Here is a 19,615-nt window from a genome sequence, read left to right as displayed (position 1 = left end):
GACTTGGTGAACCTTCCCTGGAAGAAAGGTGTTTTTCTTCTAATAATTACTAGTCCATTCCCATGGCTTTTGGCTTTATTAACAAGCACATTTCCATCCCAGATTCACCATGAAATGAGAAGCCTGAGCTTGTGGAAGTGCCTGAAAGATGCCCAGTTCCTCTGCAGGGACGCTCAGACTGGAGCAGGAGCCGGAGCCCTCTCTGGGGAAGCCTCCTCTGAGCTGGAATTTGTGCCGTGCTGGGAGAGGAGGAGGAGGGGAGAAGGCTGGGTGCTGTGTGGCAGGAGCAGGAGGTTTGGGCCGCAGGACATTCCGTCTGCGCCGCTGCCCCGCAATGGGCGGCCGTGCCCGGGGCTCTGGGCCTGGCCCCGCGTGCGCTGAGCTCCCTGGGCTGGGCTCAGGTTCCCGCTGGGACTGGGCACAGGCTGGGCTCTCACTGTGCTCCCCAGCAGGGAAAACACCTCTGGGCATTGACATTTCCTGCTTCTGGGAAGAATCAATGAAGTGAGTCAAGAAGTTCTGGTTTCCGTCTTTCCTGGTGGATTTTTAAATTTAATTGCACACTTCAGATGCAATTTCTGTGATGGTCTCTGTCAGTTGGTTCTATTTAATCAGCACCAGCAACAGGGCTGTGTTTGAGCATTGCAAATGTGGCCTTTGTAGCCTTTCATTCCCCTCACCTTAGTGCTCAGGAACTGGTGGGCATTCCAGTATCTGCTGATCTTTATGCCTGCAACAAAAATACTGACTTTGCTGTCATGAAAGCACTGTGGGTAGCACCAACAGAAAGAGGCACTTACAGTTTTATGGATAAAAGTCAAGTGGCAAGCACAAGAGGGCCAAGAGCATCTGCAATTCCCAAGGCGAAGGCAGCAGCAGCCTCCTGCTGTCAGCTCAGGGTGAGCAAAACAGTGCTGAAAACAGCGCTGGAACCCGATCCTTCCTTCCCCTGGGGGCTGGCTCGGGGCAGCACAGGCGGGCCCTGAGGAGCCAGGGCTGTGTGCGGGTGCCTGTTGCTCTGCTCCAGAGTCCATCTGGAAAAGCCCTCGGCAGCCGAGGCAGGAGCAGGCGGGAAGGGGCCGGCGCTGCTGCTGCTCCTGCCCGGGAGCCCCGGCCGGGCCGGGCCGGCGCCCGCTGCGCTGCGGCTGCTGCTGCTGCCAGAGCCGGGCGGGGTCGGGACAGGGACGGACACGGCACAGCAAAGGCCGGGGCTGCAGGGCTGCTGGTGCTCGGCCAGCGCCGGCACAGAGCTTCAGCCCGCAGCCAGCCCAGAGCGAAAGGCTGGGAAAGGCTCCATTCCAGCCGTTCTTTGCTCGGCACTGGGAAGGGACTGAAATTAAAGGAGAACAGCAGGGCCCGACCCCTTCTCCTTGGGGAGGAGCCCCACGGCTGGGGCTGTGAGGGGCCATGAGGGGCTGTGAGGGGCTGTGAGGGGCCGTGAGGGGCTGTGAGGGGCCAGGCACCTCATGGAACCAAGGGTCCATTGTGACACTGCAGAACCAAGGAGATCATTGTGACACTACACAACCTCATGGAATCAGGGTGCCCATGTTACGCTACTGAACCTCACAGAAGCAAGGGTCCCTTGTGACACTGGAACAAAGGAGACTGCTGTTGGCAGTACGAAAGCTTGTGGAACCAAAAGTCCATTGCTACACTGTGGGGCTTCATGGAACCATGGAGACCATTATGACACTTCCGGACCCACTGGAGCCAAGGGCCATTGTGACACTGCAGGGCCTTGTATAACCAAGGGGTCATTGTAGCATGGCATGGCCTCATGGAATCAAGGGGATCACAGTTACACTGTGGGACTCCATAAGTGGCTGTGGGTGTCCATGAGACCACGGGGCCATTCTGACTGTGGAACCAATGACATCATTGTTACACCACAGGACATCATGGTACCAAGGAGGCCATTGTGAACCAGTGGGGGAACCTGCTGAGACTATGGTGACACTTCAAGGGCCACTGCAGAACCAATGAGACCATTGGCAGGGTCCCTGGAACCAATGAGACCATTGTGACATGGCCCAGCCTCATGGGAGCAAGGGGCCCTTGTGACACTGTGGGGCCTTGTAGAACTGAGGGGCCATGGTGACCCTGTGTGGCACCATGGAACCCAGGAGAGCTCTGTGACACTGCAGGGCTCCGTGGCACTGAGGACTCGTGTAACAGTGAGGAGCCCAATGGAACCAAGGATCCATTCCGTACTGCAGGGCTTCAGGGAACCAAGGTGCCAGTGTGACACTGCGGAACCAAAAGAGACCATTGTGACACTGTGGGGCTCCATGGAACCAATGAGACCATTCTGACACTCCGAGTCCCCATGGAACCCAGGGGCCATTGTGACACCACAGGGCCTCACAGAACCAAGGCAACCACTGTGACACTGCCAGGTCTCATGGATCAAGCGGACATTGTGACATTGCGGGTCCCCATGGAAGCAAGGGGCCACTGTAACACATCCAGGCCTGGTGGAACCAAGGGGCCATTGTGATCCTGGGGAACCCAACAGAACCAAGGGACCATTTTGAGACTCCGTGACCTCATGGAACCAATGGGCATTGCCCCATGGAAACAAGGAAACCATTTTGACACTGCAAGGCCTCATGGAAGCAAGGGGCCATTGTGCCACTGTGGAGCCAAGGACACCATTGTGATATCACTGGGCCTCATGGGAACAAAGATCTACAAAGCTCTGTTGTGATCCTACAGGGCCTCAAGGAACCAAGGAGCAATTGTGATGCTGCAGGGCACCAAGAATACAAGAGCATGGAACAGGTCTGGCTGGCTGAGCCTCCTGGGGGCCACCTGACTGGTCCAGGTGACCTTTGCATGTTGAGGGTTGTTTCTCATCAGCTCCTGAAACCCTGGAGTTCCATGCTTTCCTTCCTGTGGGAAAGAATTGTCCTTCTCTCCAGGGGTTCATGGCCAAAATTGGGATGACTCCTCCAAATTTGATTATATCCAAGGATTATTCCCATATGAAACTTGCCAGGGCTCACATCTCTGGCTGACCATGACCTCTTGGGAGCCACCTCTCATCTGCCTTCAAAATACTGGGGACTGTGCTTTCCTTGCCATGTAAAAAAAAACATCATTTACATCCTGGCACCCATGGCCAAGATTGAGAATCTGCCTCCAAAATTCCTTATATGCAAGGATTGCTCCCAGACAAAACCTGCCAGGACTGTCCAGGTTCCCTTGGGCCAGCTCTCATCTGCCTTTGAAACACTGGAGCTCTGTACTCTCCTTCCTATGGAAAAGAACTGTCCTTCTCATCCAGATGTCCATAAACAAAAGTGGGGTTTGGCCTCCCAAATTCTGTCTGCCCTAGGATTCTTCCCTGATCTGGCTGGCAGGTCTGGCTGCCTTGCCCTCCTTGGGCTGCCTCTAATCAGCCTTTGAAGCACTGGGACTCCACCCTTTCCTTCCCATGAGAGCTGTCATTCAAGCCCAGGAACCCACAGCTGAAATGGAATTCCACCCCCGAAACTCCCCATCTATCCAAAGGCTGCTTGCAGACAGAAGCTGCAGGTACAGACAGGTCAGACTTGTCTTGGCTTCTGGTGGCAGCTTCTCATCTGCCTTCAAAGCCCTGGGGCTCTGTGGTTTCCTTCCTGTGGAAAAGAACTCTCCCTCTTGTCTGGGTGCTCATGGCCTTGGGCACTTGACAACTCTATATGGACACAGGATCTCTGTGCTCAGTGGGGTGGAGACTGAGGAGAGCAGAGGAGAGCCCTGGGAGGGACTGAAGGGTGATTTCAGAGATGGTGGAGCCTTCTGACATAGAAGACAGCAGCCAGAAAAAGAAAGAATTAATGCCAAGGGCAGCTGGGGAAGTCCAGACTGGACACAAGAGGAGAGGAATTTCCCTCCCAGGGAACGGCTGTGGCGCAGCACGTCCCCAGCAGGAGCCTGGAGCAGCCCAAGGCTTTGTGTGGCCAGGCAGGGGCAGCAGGAGGCAGAGCTGCCAGCAAAGGAAGGGCCAGCGAGGTGGGGCAGCCGGGGGTGACGACAGCCTGCAGGGACAGAGGCGCAGGGCAGGGACACCGTGGGACAGCCTGGGCTGCAGAGGGCTCAGGGATGTGCAGCAGCTGCAAGGCCCTGACAGAGCCAACCTGTGCAGCCCTTTGGCCATGGCTGCTGGCCCTGGGCCTGAGGCCACCAGGGGACAAGTGACCCTTGCAGCCCTGGGGCCTCAGTGCCTCCTTGTCCCTGCTCAGCAGCCTGGCAGGGGCCGCCCCATGGTCCTGCCCTTGGCACTGCACATCCCCACATGCCAGTGCCCATCCAGGGAAGAGCCCTGAGCAATGAGGGAGGGACAGGATCTGCCTTGCCAGGGGCTGGGGCTCAGGCCTGGGCCCTTTGCATTCCTGAAACACATCCAGGTTTGCTCAGCACCAGAGCCACCTTCCCCTTGTTTGTCCCTTGCTGTCATCTCTGCTCCAGCATTATGCTCTACTTGGGGACACTTTCTCAGTCGTTTCCCTCAGTGGGACCCATTAAAAGTCCAAGAAACTTCAGTGTTTCAATCACACTTTGAGTTCTTGAGAAGTTTTTTGAGCACACTCTCTGGGAATGAGACTAATGAAAACAACAGCAGCCCCTGAGAGGGTCATTAAAGTCCTTGTGCTGTGTCTGTGCTGCTGAGCTGGGCCGGGCTCCTGGCACAGAGGGTGATCCTGGTAACCAAGCAGAGCTTCAAAAGCACATTTCTCTTGCTGAGCAGCTCTTCTTCCAGCCCAGCAGGGCTGGGGCACTGCCTGCAGCCAGCCCGGGCACAGCACAGAGGCACAGAGAGCTTCAATCAGTCAGGGCTGGGAAGGGGCTGAGAAGTGCCTGGGGCAGAATCACTGCCAGCCCTTGGCACAGGAACCTCTGGCTGCAGGACAATGCAGCTGCAGCTCCTGGAGTGATCTCCTAAAGCTGGAACATCCCAATGCCCACAGATCCTGTGAGTACAGAGTATTTCTGGTGCAGGGGAGGTGAAATGCTCATGAAGCTCTGACATACTGAGGGCTTCTGATTAGTCATATAATATTTCCAAGACAAGGATTTTGATAAAAATGTGGAAATTTCCTAAGAATTTGTAGTCAGCTGTCTACTATTGAAGAGTGGCAGGGAAAGAAGGGTAAATATTAAAGGTTGATTATGAATATTGACAAGTGCATGAGACGTCTGAACTGTTACTTTTAGTGATCAGTAGGTTCACAGGAGATCCCTATTGTGCTTTCAGCCACTCTGCCCATGGACAGCAGCAGCATCACCTTTGCTGGAGCCATCAGGCTCAGTCTGCGCTGTCCTTTCTCCAAGCTGCAAACAGAACCTGCCCCAGCCTGTGCCCTGCAAACAGGCAGGGTTCTGTCAGGCCAAGGAGAGTGCACAGAGATTTGGGGTGTGGGAATGCTGGTAGGGAGAGATCAGGCACAGGGAAACAGCTGCAGGAGGAAAATCTCCCGGAAGCAGAGAGAAGATCAGGGAAGGAGAGAAAACAAATCCCAGAAATGCTGAGGCAGGGAGAGTTTAGAGATGTCCAGAGGATCCCCTCCAGTGCAGCCCCTCCCTCTGCACAAGCCCCCTCCCTCCTGTGCCCCAGCCAAGCCTCTGCCCTCAGGGCCGGGGCTCCAAGGCATGCAGCCCCTCCTGTGCAGGCAGAGCTGCAGCAGAGCCGTGGGGCAGCTCTGCAGCCCCGGGCCCAGTTCCCTCTGCAGAGCACAGGGCTGGGAGCAGCTGCCCGGCACTGGGGGCTCTGGCAGGGGCACAGCTGGCTCAGGGTGACACAGCTGTCCCCAGTGCCCGGCTCTGGGCAATGCTGGCAGTGCAGCCAGGGAAGGAGCTGCACCTCCCTTCATCCAGTGCCATCAGAGGGACACTTGGAAGTGTCCCTGAGATTTCAGTCCAAGCTGGGAGCTTCAATGCAGAGTGCAAAGCTGTCCTAGAGAATCTCTGATTTATGAGATTTATGGGGAAAGGTAGAGGTGTTGTGACACTGAAAATGCTGCTGGGTTGGTGAAATGAGCAAGGTCAGTCCTTGGCTACAAATGTGGAGCTGGGCTGTGGTGGATCCATCTGCTCTTACCTGTACCTGAGGTTTTGTAAGAGAAACATGGGAGTGTGACCATCCTTCATGTGAGAAAAATGAAAGCCAAGAGAAGCTCCAAACAGAATGAATAATCTTATCCTCTCAGTCTCCACTCATTATCTTTCCTCAGAAAACTCACTGTATTCATCAATGAGATGGAGATATGCTGAGGGTTTCTGATATCCAGGAATACCAGGAGAAACATGGAGGCAGCATAAAAAGAAAACCACAAAACTCTCAAATACAGAAGTGTATACATCTGTGTTACAGAGGAGGGTGTATGGGAAATGGTGTTAACTTTAATTACAGGCATCTCCTCTAACTCTTCACTGTCCTTTCTCCATGAACAGGTGCCCATGTGCAGCCACAGCAAATGTCCAACAGCAGCTCCATCAGCCACTTCCTCCTGCTGGCACTGGCAGACACGCGGCAGCTGCAGCTCCTGCACTTCTGCCTCTTCCTGGGCATCTCCCTGGCTGCCCTCCTGGGCAACGGCCTCATCATCAGCGCCGTAGCCTGCGGCCACCACCTGCACACGCCCATGTTCTTCTTCCTGCTCAACCTGGCCCTCAGCGACCTGGGCTCCATCTGCACCACTGTCCCCAAAGCCATGCACAATTCCCTCTGGGACACCAGCACCATCTCCTACACAGGATGTGCTGCCCAGCTCTTTTTTTTTGTGTTTTGCACTACCACAGAGTTTTCTCTCCTGACCATCATGTGCTACGACCGCTACGTGTCCATCTGCAAACCCCTGCACTACGGGACCCTCCTGGGCAGCAGAGCTTGTGCCCACATGGCATCAGCTGCCTGGGCCAGTGCCTTTCTCTATTCACTGCTGCACACAGCCAATACATTTTCCCTGTCCCTGTGCCATGGCAATTCCCTGGGCCAGTTCTTCTGTGAAATCCCACAGATCCTCAAGCTCTCCTGCTCATATTCTAAACTCAGGGAACTTGGGCTTCTTGCTGTTAGTATGTCTTTAGGAGTCGGATGTTTTGTGTTCATTGTTTTCTCCTATGTGCAGATCTTCAGGGCTGTGCTGAGGATCCCCTCTGAGCAGGGACGGCACAAAGCCTTTTCCACCTGCCTCCCTCACCTGGCTGTGCTCTCCCTGTTTATCAGCACTGTAATGTTTGCCTACCTGAAGCCTCCCTCCATGTCCTCCCCATCCCTGGATCTGGCCCTTTCAGTTCTGTACTCGGTGGTGCCTCCAACCCTGAACCCCCTCATCTATAGCTTTAGGAACCAGGAGCTCAAGGCTGCAGTGTGGAGACTGATGACTTTGCCATTTCAGAAACATGAAACTGCTGGACATTTTTTTCAAAGCACGTGTAATAAAAGTTGTTTTGATATTTCTTGTTGGCTTCATTTTGCAGATTCTTATTCTTTGTTTTAGTTTTTTCATCTTGTCCACAATAAAAGGAATTTTTTGAGCCATTTCTCATTTTGTTTCTCTCACTCTTCCCTGTGGCCACAGACTGTTTCAATGAGGGGTTGCGCTCTTGGTGGGTTTCAAGATACTAAAGGATCTCCCAGCACAGTTTTCTGCAGAGATGCCCTTTTGTTGCCTTCTCTGGAGCTGCAGCAGAAATACCTGTGTGCAGAGCTGGGGCAGATCAGTGCTGGCACAGCAGCTCTGCTCCTGCTGGCCACACCATTCCTGATCCAGGCCAGGAGCCATTGGCCTTCTTGGCCCCTGGGCACACTGCTGGCTCATGTCCAGCCTGCTGTCCATCAGTCCCTGCAGGTCCCTTTCTGCCTGGCTGCTGTCCAGCCCCTCTGTCCCCAGCCTGTAGCGCTGCAGGGGTTGTTGTGGCCAAAGTGCAGGACCCATCACTTGGACTTGTTAAACCTCACCTTGTTGGATTTGGGCCCTGGATCCAGCCTGTGCAGGGCCATGTGCAGAGCCCTCCTACCCTCCAGCAGATCAACACTCAAATCCAGCTTGGTGTCATCTTTGGTTGCATGAGGCCCCTCAGTGTCACAATGTCCCCTTGGTTACACCGGGCCCTGCACTGTCACACTGGTCTCCTTGGTTCCATGGGCCCCAAAATGTGACAATGGACTCCTTGGTTCCATGGGGCTTCACACTGTCCCAATGTTCTCCTTGGTGCTGCAGTTTCACGGTGGCTCCTTGGTTCCATGGGGCCCGAGGTGTTGTGGCGCGGCATGCGCTCCTCTCGCCGCGGCACTCCGAGCCGTGCCGGGCTGGGCGGTGAGGGAAGAGAACGGGCGGCCGCTTCCCCCTGCAAGCTCTGCAGTTCAGTTCGTGGCGCGCGGGGACAGACGAAGGCGACATGGGACTTGGGGGTGAACAGGATGGTTTTATTCAGCGAGCCCCAAGACCCCCTTGAGAGGGGGGCAAAGGTTTTATACAAGAATTCAGGAGGACGGGTGTAGGAACAGTAACCAATAAGGGAATAGTAGGGGAGGAGTTTAGGGCAGAATTAACCCATCACAATCTTAGCAGAGGAAGCAAGGGAGTGGAATAGTACAAATGGATCAATAGAGTGTTGAGCCTCACTAAATAGACAGGGAATGCTCTGGAAGCTGAGGAGGGGGCTAGGATGAATGACAGGGAAGGTTCCAGGGAAAGGGGCAGGGAAAGGGAGGATTGGCAACTTGGAGATGAGGGGGTTAGGGGAGAGCTAGGGAAGACTGACACTGGGGAGAGGAGGAGATTAGGGATGGGCGGGGGAAAACAGATATTAAACAAATATCAAATTAAAGACACACCACCGCACCGAGGGTGTCACAAAGGCCCCATGATCACATGAGGTCCCACACTGTCACAATGCTCTCTGTGCTTCCACAAGTCCCCTCAGTGTCACAATGGACTCCTTGTTTCCACGAGCCCACACAGTGTCACAACGGCCTTCCAGATTCCCTGAGGCCCCAGAGTGTCACAGTGGACCCTTGGTTACACAAGGTCCTGCAGTGTCACAATGTCCCCTTGGTTCCATGAAGCCCCGCAGTGTCAGAAGGGCCCCTTGGTTCCCCTGGGCCCTGGACTCTCCCAATGCTCTCCTTGGTTTGGCAGTGTCACAGTGGTGAAACCCCTCGGTCACACGAGGCCCCGCAGTGTCACCATGGCCTCTGTGGTTCCACCAGGACCCAGTGTCACGGGGACTCCCTGGTTCCATTTGGCCCCTGAGCACCACAATGGAGCCCTGGTTCTATGGGGCTGCACAGTGTCACCATGGTCCTCTTAGTTCCATGAGCCCCTGCACTGTCACAATGGCCCCAGAGTGTCCCAATTATCATAGAATGACAGAATCAAACAGGCTGGAAAATACCTTTGGGATCATCAAGTCCAGGCAATGTCCTAATACCGCCTTGTCACTCAGACCATACCACTGAGTGCCACTGGAGAGGGACAGTGACTCTGCCACCTCCCCCCTGGCCTGCCCATTCCAATGCCCACTCACCCTTTCTGTGAAGAACTTCTTCCTCTTGTCCAGCCTAAACCTCCCCTGGTGCAGCTGGAGGCTGTGTCTTCTTGTCCTGCCCTCCAGCAGATCCACACTCACACCCAGTTTGGTGTCACCTGCAAATCTGGGGATGGTGGGCTCGATCCCCTCACCCAGATCATCAGTGAAGATGTTAAACAGGACTGGGCCCAACACAGATCCCTGGGGACAGTGCCAGGGACTGGACACCAGCTGGGTGCAGCACCATCCCCACCCCTCTCTGGGCCCAGCCTCCAGCCAGCTCTTCCATCTCCCAGCCAGGAGGGAACCTGCCCAAGCCATGGGCTGCAGCTTTTCCAGGCAATGCTGTCACAGACAGTGTCCATGGCTTTGCTGAAGTCCAGATGGACACATCCACAGCCTTTCCCACACCCACAGGTGGGTCACTTGGTTATAAAAGGAGATCAGGTTGCTCAGGCAGGACCTGCCCCTCTTAAATCCATGCTGGCTGGCTCTGACCCCTCGGCCATCCTGTGGGTGCCCTGTGGTGACTCTCAAGGTGATCTGTTCCATAACCTTGCCAGGCACCGAGGTCAGGCTGACAGGCCTGGAGCTCCCCAGATCCTCCTTCCAGCCCTTCTTGGGGATGGGCTCACACTGGCACCTCCAGTGCTCTGGGACCTCTCTGGTGAGCCAGAACTGATGGTAAATGATGGGGAGCAGCTTGGGGAGCTCATCCACCAGCTCCCTCATCCCCCTAGGATGGATCCCATCTGATCCCATGCACCTTTGAGCATCTGTGTGGCTCAGCAGGTCAGCAGCTGCTTCCTCCTGGATTACAGGGGCCTGTTCTGCTCCCTGTGCCCATCTACCAGCTCAGGAGAACTCTTGTCCTGAGGACAATCTCTCCATATATTGAAAATTGAGTCAAACAAGGTGTTAAGTACCTCAGCCTTTCCCTTATCTTTAGTTACTCTATTTTCCACTGCATCCAATAAAGAGTAGAGGTTCTCCTTATACCATGTTTTGCTATTAATCATAGACACATTTGTTATTATTTTTCACAGAAGTGGCCAGGTTAATCTTTAATTGAAATTTCACCTCTTTCCTTTTCTATTTCTGCATGATGTAACAACCTCCTTAAACACTTGCTAAGTTGCCTGACCTTCTGTCCAAAGTTAATGCTCTCTCTGCTTTCCCCTGAGTTCCCACAAAAGCTCCATGGGCAATCAGGACAGTGATTTTCCTCACCAGCTCATCTTTTGCCACACTGGGACAGGCTGCTCCGTCCTCCTTAAGATTGCTTTCTCAAAATGTGTCCATCGTTCCTGAACCCCTTTGTTTTTAAGGGCTCTTTCCCTTAAAAAAATTCAGTACCTGATTTTGTACTCCCCAAACCTGCATCCTAAATAGGCCAAAGTCTGCCCTTCCTAACTCCAGTGTGGAAGTTTTGTTGCTGCCCCTCCTTCTTTCACAGATCATTGAAAACTTGATTATTTCATGGTCCCTGTGCCCTAGGCAGCCTTCGAACCCCACATCTGCCACCAGCCCTTATCTGTGTGTGAACAGCAGGAGACAGAGCTTTCCTTGGGAGTGGAGTGTTACCAAAAATTGGGTAAAACAGAAAACTGCTTAACACCAGTGCAGCATTAAAAAGCAGCATTCTTTATTCAGCCGGATGCATGGGGGATAGCTCCTCCCAAAGCCGAGCATGCTGAGTACAGGAAAGTTTCTGTTCATTCTGTGTATTTTGCACACATATTCATTGATTGTGCTGGACTAAACACACACCTTGTTAAGGTGTTCTGAATGTTAATGAGCCCTGGAGCACTGAATTCCTGAACTGAAGAGCTGAAGGCTGAAGAAGCCTCTGGAGCAGTAAAATTCAGCAGCAGCCTCCAAGTGTCTGAGGATGTCAGCAGCCCCCACTGAGGCCATCCCTGCCCAGAGGCCCTGGAGGAATGGGCAGACAAGGAGAGCATCCCTGGGTTTGGGGCAGCAGAACTCAGAGGCACCAGCGGCTCCAGCTGGGAAATGGAGTGTGGGATGGGGCTGTGAAAGCCCTGCCTGGGCTGTGCCAAGCAGGACACACAAGCCCTGACCCCCATCCACTAAAAAACTCTCTCAAGGTGACATTTAAAAGGAATGACAATTATTTCTGTCCTCTGAGTTGGATGCACTGGAGCAATACTATCAAGAGATACTCAGGAGCTCTAAACAACAAAACAGCCTTTACTGGGAAATTTAGAAAAATCAGAGAAACTTTGGCAAATGTTTTAATATGGCATTCAATCAACAAAAAAAAACTTCTCAAGGCATTAACTTGGCCCATTCAACTTCACAAACTCTAAGCCTGTTCAATTTTAAGATAATCAAAATTTGCAAGAGTACAGAAATAGAAGAAGTAGACACAGAAAGAGAGAAAAATAATACTTAGAGAAGCACACACAGAGCTACCAACTACTGGATTCCAGCAATGTTCAGCTGGAAATTCCAAGAGGAGGTAGGGTCAAGATGTGTGCTTGCCTTGTGGTCAGCCTTAAATACCCCTTGGTCTTCCTGAGCCCTTCCCCCAGGTGGGACTTGGGGCCATTTGGTCACTCAGGAGCTGGGCTGGGGCTCCAGAGGTGGCTGTGGAGCATTGCCTGTGCTGTGCCAGGGACTGGCAGACACTGCTGGGCTGGGATAGAGGCTCTGGGGGGATTGGGGTTCCAGGGCAGGGCAGTGCTGGGGTTCCAGGGCAGGGCAAGGCTGGACCTGCCCCTTCCTCCCCCACACTGAAATGTTTCCAGCCAGCAATCTCCTCCAGTCTGTCACAACAGTCAACATTGGTGGTGAAATCCCAATATGGCCATTGACACCTGCAGGAGAAGGACAGTTCTTTTCCATAGGAAGGAAAGCCCCAAGCCCCAGTGAGAAGAGACCCTGCAGGTGCCAAGCTGTCAGGCAGCCCCTGGAGGTCAAACCAGCCAGACCTGTTCCATGTTCCCTTGGATCCTTGGGACCCCACAGTGTCCCAGTGGTCTCCGTGGTTCCCAGGCCCCACAATGTCAAGTGACTCCTCTATTCCATGAGGCCCAAAATGTCACGATGGACCTTTGGACCCTGGGGGTTTGCGATGTCACAATGGTCTCCTTTGGCTCCACAGTGTCACAATGGAACACTGATGACACGAGGCCCTGCAGTGTCACAATGGACCTTTGGTTCCCTGCAGCCCTGCAGTGCCACAAAGGCCTCTTGGTTTCACGAGGCCCCACAGTGTCACAATAGTCCTCTTGGTTCTGTGGGGACCCCCAGAGTCACAATGTTCTCACTGGTGCCATGAGGCCTCACAGTGTCACAATGCTTTGCTTATTCTGTAGGGCCTCATAGTGTCCCAAAGGTCTCCATGATCCCATGAGTCCCCTCAGTGTCACAATGATCTCCTTGGTTCCATGGTGCCCCACAGTGTCACAATGGCCCCTTGGTTCCATGAGGCTGTGAAGTCTCTTAATGGTGTCTCCATGATTCCATGAGGCCTTGCAATGTCACAACGGGTCTTTGGCTCCCTGGGTCTCGCCGTGTCACAATGGTCCCTTGGTCCCATGACACCCCAAAGAGTCATAATGGTCTCCACAGTTCCATGAGGCCCCACAGTGTCACAGTGGACCCTTGGTTTTATGGGGCCTCTCAGTGTCACAATGATCCCGACATTCCATGGAGCCCCACAGTGTCACAAAGGTCCCTTGGTCCCAGAGGCCCCACAGTGTCACAATGGTCCCTTGGTTCCATGGAGCCCCACAGTGTCACAATGGTCCCTTGGTTCCATGGTGCCCCACAGTGTCACAATGGTCCCTTGGTCTCACAGGCCCCACAGTGTCACAATGGTCCCTTGGTTCCATGGAACCCCACAGTGTCACAATGGTCCCTTGGTCTCACAGGCCCCACAGCGTCACAATGGTCCCTTGGTTCCATGGTTCCTGTGCTGGTGCATTCCCCCCTCCCCTTCTCAGGCCGCCCTGCCAGATGAGAAATGCTCGCTGGCCTCGGCCTTGGCCAGCAGCCCCTGGGCTCAGCTCCTCTGGAGCTCAGCACAAACACGCTCTGCTCCAGGCACTGCTGCTGCCCAGCCAGCTCCTGGCTGCTTTAGGAGCAGCCCTGGGAACTGTTTGTGTTCCCTCAGTGGCACAACATCCCTGTTCTCACCCTGCCAAAGAAAGCTGCTGATGCCAAGTGCGGCCAGGGTGAAACATGGCTGGGACTGCAGCCCCTCTCTTGGGGCCCTACAAACAGCACTCCAAAAGGAGCCCTTGGAGCTCTCCTGGGCCAGCGACTCCCTCTGAGTGGGGCCTCTCCGAGCCGGGAACTCTCCCGTTTGCTGCACTTGGGGATCCCCAACAACGAGGGAGCCTGGGTGATCCCCCCACTCCTCCAGGCTCAACCCTTCCCTGCTGGGGAGATGCCAAAGCATCCCCAGGAGCATTTCCCTTTGCTCAGGGGAATTTCTCACAGGTGCCTCGCACTGACTCTCTGTGTCTGTGTGCACACAGGAGTGCCTGTGCTGGGGAAATGTGGCAGAAATGCTGCTCCCTGAGGGGTCTGACTGCCTTGGATAGCAGAGCCAGTCAGGCCTGTAGGTAAGGCTAAATCACAAGGTCTAAGCTAAGTGGAACGCTGCTAAGAGTTTTTCTTTTGCTAAGTTCATATGTTTAATATAAGTTATATGTTAAATTAAATATTGTTAAATGTTATTCCTGTTTTAAATTGCATAGTTATAGATTATAAGTTAGGTTAAATACTGTTAAGCTCTGTTCTTTTGCTAAATTGTTAAGTTTAATGTAGAAATCAAGGTAAAGGTACAAGGTAATTCCTATTAGGTTTTAGGTCTGTTAAGGTTTTGGGCCATATTCCTTTTATCCTTGCCCTCATTTTTTTTGTGTCACACACACAGGGGCAGTTCTCAATTCATTTCTGGTTTGATTGCCTGGATTTTGTTTGGTTTTGTTGTTGCTTTGTTTCCTTGCTGTGCCTGAAGTGCCCAGTCAGGAGCAGAGTGAATCTTGCCAAGGAACTTTGTGCTGCTGTCACTTTAATATTAAATCTGGTTTTTGCTGGGGATTTTTTCAGCGCTCTCAAGCCCTCGTTGGTCACAGGGTGAAGGAGCCCTGGCCCAGGCTCTGGCCCTGGGGGACACGGGGACGCTGCCGGGGGGTCCCTGTCCCCCTGTCCCAACCCCCATGGCTCCAGCCCCCATCCCCGTGTCAGGCTCTGGGGTCGATCCTGTGGAACATTCTCTGGGGGAGGCAGCGGCACCGGGGGCGGGGGGACTTGGGGGGACAGGGGACCCCGCTGTGCATGAGCAGCGTTGGACTTCTCTGGGGGAACTGGGAGGGGACTGGGGCAGAGTGACCTCCCTGGTGACCTCACACAGCCTCTCAGATGTCACATAGCCATCTCTGTGATGTCACACAGCCCAGTCTGTAATGTCATACAGGCCCTGTGATGCTGGGCAGTTCCGGCGCCATCCCAGCAGTGGCCTCTCCCTCCTGCCCCGTTCCTCAGCTGGTGCCGCCCTTGGGGCACTGGGCCTTGTCTTCCTCTTCTCCCTGGGCATCCCCTGCCGCCTGCCCACCCAGGTTGTCCTGGGGAGCTGCTGCCCCTGAGCCAGGGGCTCTGCTCTGCTGCCTTGGGCACCCCGGGGTTCCCAAAGCACCCCACGGCCAGGCTGGACCCAGAATGTCACAATGTCCCCTTGGTTCCATCAGGCCCCACAGTGTCACAGTGCTCCCTGTGCTCCCTGAGGCCCCACATCACCCAGCCCAGGCCATTGCTGTGGTTCCAGTCCCTCCCAGTATGATCCCAGTGATTCCCAGTCTCTCTCAGTATATCCCACTTGATCCCAGCATGCTCCCAGTCACACCCACTTCCTCCCAGTTGCTTCCAGCATAATTCCAGTTGCCCAGAACCACTTCTAGCCACCCTCAGTGCAGTACCAGTTGCTCCCAGGATATCCCAGTTGCACCAACCATGGTCCAAACTGCCCTCAGAATGTTCCTGGTCACTCCCAGTATGATCCCAGTCCCCCTCAGTGTTGTTCCAGTTCCACCCAGTATGTTCCCAGTTGCACCTAGTCACCCCTAGTACAGTCCCGCTCACTGCCAGTATGACCTCAGTGGCCCCCATTACAGACACAGTCACTCACAGTTGCCCTCACTTGCCCCCAAAATGGTCCCAGCTGTTCCCAGTGTTGTCCCCTCCAGTATGGTGCCAGACACTTCCAGTATATTCCAATTGCCCCCAGCATGCTCGATCCCAGTCACCCCAGAGTCCCCAGTATGGTTCCAGTTGCCCCCAGGATGACCTCACTCATTCCCAGTATATCCCAGTTACCTCCAGCAGGCCCCCAAGCCCCCTCCCAGCACCACAAATGGCCCCAAGAGCCACAAAAGCCTTTCTCAGTCCAACCAGGAGTCCCTAAAACCCCTCCCAGCCCTCCATGGAGCTGAGTGGGAGAGGTTGGTGGACAGGAACATCCTCAGCAAGGGTCAGCTAGGACACTTCAGCAGCAATTTGGGCATATTGTGGGGAACACTTGGACTGGGCAGACCCAGGCCAGGGACTAGGACAGACAGCCGGAATTCATGGAGAACAGATGAGGTCAGATGGACCCATTCTGCTGGAACAACTACAAGAGCATGGCCATGTCCCTTGGCTTGGATGGTCCCAGAACAACCAAATCCTCCCCTTAACCTCAAATTCACATTCAAATCCCAGTAAAATGATTCAGCTTTAGATCTCTTTACTTGATTTCTTTATTTTTACCCCAATTCTAGCTGTTCTGATGGGATAAACAAGGAGATTATTCAGGTGGGAAAAGATCTCCATGATCATCCATTATTGCTTGATGCCACCAGAAGAAAAAGTGACACAGCAGGTAAGAATTTCTTGGGCTTTAAAGTCAAAGAAACAGCTCTTCCCAATTAATTTTCAATGTTGATCAGAGTCCCGATGGATTTTCCTGGTCTGTGTTCATCCAGGTGTCTATGGGCATCCAGGAGGATTTGAAGACCACTTTCCAGGTGTCTTCTCATCAGGGATCACAAGGAATGTGGGTCACCAGGGCTCTGACCAACATGGGTCTTCTAAAGGGGGATGGAGGTGGAGCAGCACACGAAGCTCTTCCTGAAGTCGGGGCACTCACAGGGCTTCCCTTACCTGTGCCTAAGTTGGTGTCGAGTCAAGTGAAAGCTCCTGGAGAAGCTCTTCCCACACTGGAGACACTCAAAAGGCTGGTGTGGATGTGCCGGTGCCTGACAAGGTGGGAGTTTTGCTTGAAGCCCTTCCTGCAGTCGGGGCAGCGGAAAGGCCTCTCCCCTTTGTGAATCCTCTGGTGCTTGCAGAGATCAGAGCTCCACCTAAACCTCTTCTGACACTTGGGACACTCATAGGGCCTCTCCCCAGTGTGGATGCGTTGGTGGATGATGAGTTCTGAGCTCCAGCCGAAGCCCTTCTCACAATCCCCACACTTGTAGGGCCATTCCCCGGTGTGGATCATCTGGTGGCGGATCAGGTGGGATTTCCGCCTGAAGCTCTTCCCACACTCCGAGCACTTGTACGGCTTCTCCCCATCATGAAGCTGCTCATGGACCACCAGCTCTGAGCTCTGGCTGAAGCTCTGCCCACCTTCCTGACACTGGGTGTGTCTTTCCTCCTCAGATGACCCTGGGCTGGTTTTGCAGCCCCTCCTCCTGTGGGATGTCTGGGGCTTTTCCTCCCCGTTGGGTTCTTGTGATGTGGAGCCAGTCAAAATGGCCTCTTCCATGAGGTTCTGCTGCAGGGATTTGTCCTTCCTGGTCTCCATCTGCAGCTCCTGCTCTGGGGGAGGAAGGACAAGGAGAGGATGGGATTTGCCAGAGGGAAGGGCAGGGAGATCCCCCGAGTGCGTCCCTTGCAGGAGGGCACCAGTAGCGGGGCTGTCCTGCAGCTGGGGGCCAGGCTGGGCTGGGAGATGGAACAGGAGAGAGGGGGAAAGGGGCACTGACTTCCTCCTCACCTGCCTGGGCATCCCAGGGCATCTTCCTCTTCCTCGCAGCCTCCTCCTCCATCTGGAAGATATTTGGAGATGGGAAATCTTGTTTTGAAAGGAAAACAAGGGATGAGCACAGTGAGTTTTGTACTGGTTTGAAGGTAAACCAGTGGGAGAGTCTAAGCCAGAATGACAATTTAATAGGAAAATTAAGATCAAAGCTATGATACAGAAAGACTGGTTTAAACTCACAGAGTCAGAATATAGCTTGACACCCTGATAATCAGGATGGTGGTAGCAGGATGATGAAATGGTGGCTGCAGTCCGGCTGGAGTGATGAACGTGATTCTGTTAAAGCAGTGATCCCGTAGAAGGGTCTGGTCTTCCTCTGAAGGTCCAGTGGTGCTTATGGAGCTCTTCTCCTCTGGGAATGCAGCAGAAAAAGTGGTTGTGGTGTTGCAAGGGTGAGATTATATCCAGGCAGGAATGCTTGGTTCCTCCCCCTGGGCGGAGCATCCCACAATGGGATGATGTAATTTTATCAGTGCTGCAGTGACACTCAATGGCCCATTAAGAGAAGATGGCCCTGGAGGGCGTTATCAGGGCTGAGCCATGGAAGAGATAAAGAACACTGCCCCACCTGTTGATAACAGTTTATGGAGATGGAGACTGAAAACACTTTTGGTTACATCTGACACTGTAACCGGAAACAGTGAGGCAATCCCTGCTCAGGGTGGGGGGTGAACACCACCCCCCTTACCCAAACTGGCTCTGGTGTAAAACCCCCACCCTGGGAAGGCCACACACACAGGGGACAATGCCACACTTGCCCTGCTCCAGGGGAGATCTCTGTCCCTGTCACTCCCTTGCTCTCTCCCCTTTTCTCTTTCTTTCCATCTCTCTCTCTACCTCACATTTACTGGTCAATAAAATCCACTTTGGATTTGGTCTCCTTAGCAGCTTAATTGTGGCAGAGGCATCTCTCCAACAATTTTGTTAACCAGATTGTGACATTATTTTGGCACAGTGAGTTCAGGGCACTGTTGTCTGACCCCAAGTGTGTTTGACAACAGCATGGTTCCCTCCTCTGAGGAGGTTTTGCCTCTTTCTGGAGGAACTCTTGGAAATTTTGATGCAGCCTCCTCTGAGAGACTTATGGAAGAACTTATGAAGACAATGGCTCTTGTGGGTGGCCAGTGTAGAGAAAATATTTTGTTTTCCTTCTTTGAAAAGTCTGTTAAAATCACTGGAAGAAAGGGATAAAATCATACCAGCAAGACTGGCAGGGATCATTCACCACGCAGTGAGGAACAAAAGGTTACTAAAGTCCCACAAGAAGCCCTGCTAAGGTAGCTAAATGCCAAATAACTCCTGAATACACAGGCTTTGGGGCTTTACCAAATGTGAGAATCATTTTCTCTTGCTACCTGTCTCCTTTGTGACAGCTACACTGAGCTTTCCCTCCCATTTAATAACCTGTATTGGGCTAAATGTCCACTTTTATCACAACCTGCCAGCAGCTGAGCTGGAGTTGTGCCGGAAGTGGTGAAATTTGAAATTGCCACAGAATTGCTTGTATTGTCAGTTTATTAATATTTGGGATTTGTTTGCATTTTCATCACAAGTGACTTGTGGGAAGAGCAAATATTCCTCAAGGTATTTTCTGTAGGGTTAAGTTTGATTTCTGGCAAGTTTGTTTAACCTGGTCCCCAGGGGATGCTCGAGGGGTCTCTGTGCCTCTCACCCTGAGGGATGCTTGGGAGGGGCTTGGATGGGTTGTCCCTTTCCCTGTCACTCCAGGCCATTCCCCAGGGGAGTCCTAGGCCCTGTTACCCCAGGGCATTCCCTGAGGGGTTGTCCCCATCTCTTTCACCCCAGGCTATTCCACAGGGGCTGTCCCTGTCCCTATCCCTGTTACCCCAGGCCATTCCTGAGGAGGTGTCTCTCTCCCGGTCACCCCAAGCCATTCCCCAGGGGGGTCTCCATTGTTCTCACCCTCTCACCCCTGTGCCAGGGGAGTGCTCGGGGGAGACTCTGTCCCTCTCAGCCAAGATGTGCTTGGGCGTTGAAACAGGGTATTTTACAGGTTAAATTTAACAGGGTAGAAAT

The 19,615-nt window shown here is 53.5% G+C and overlaps 1 protein-coding gene across 1 annotated transcript; it reads left to right on the top strand.

The window, feature by feature from the left end:
* The first annotated feature begins 6,461 nt into the window (after positions 1-6,461).
* LOC144246411 (olfactory receptor 14J1-like) lies at positions 6,462-7,662 on the top strand. Its single transcript, XM_077783809.2, has one exon. The coding sequence runs from the start codon at positions 6,462-6,464 to the stop codon at positions 7,485-7,487; it is 1,026 nt and encodes a 341-aa protein (XP_077639935.2). The 3' UTR covers positions 7,488-7,662.
* Positions 7,663-19,615: the final 11,953 nt, after the last annotated feature.

This window comes from Lonchura striata, chromosome 5 (genome assembly GCF_050655825.1).
Source record: "Lonchura striata isolate lonStrDom1 chromosome 5, ASM5065582v1, whole genome shotgun sequence".
Lineage (NCBI taxonomy): Eukaryota > Metazoa > Chordata > Aves > Passeriformes > Estrildidae > Lonchura > Lonchura striata.
Note: the sequence above shows the minus strand (reverse complement) of the source record. Positions and strands in the feature narration are given on the sequence as shown.

Excerpts from the sequence above, each read along its gene's own strand:
- LOC144246411 (XM_077783809.2), top strand. The coding sequence starts at position 6,462 with ATGTCCAACAGCAGCTCCATCAGCCACTTCCTCCTGCTGGCACTGGCA.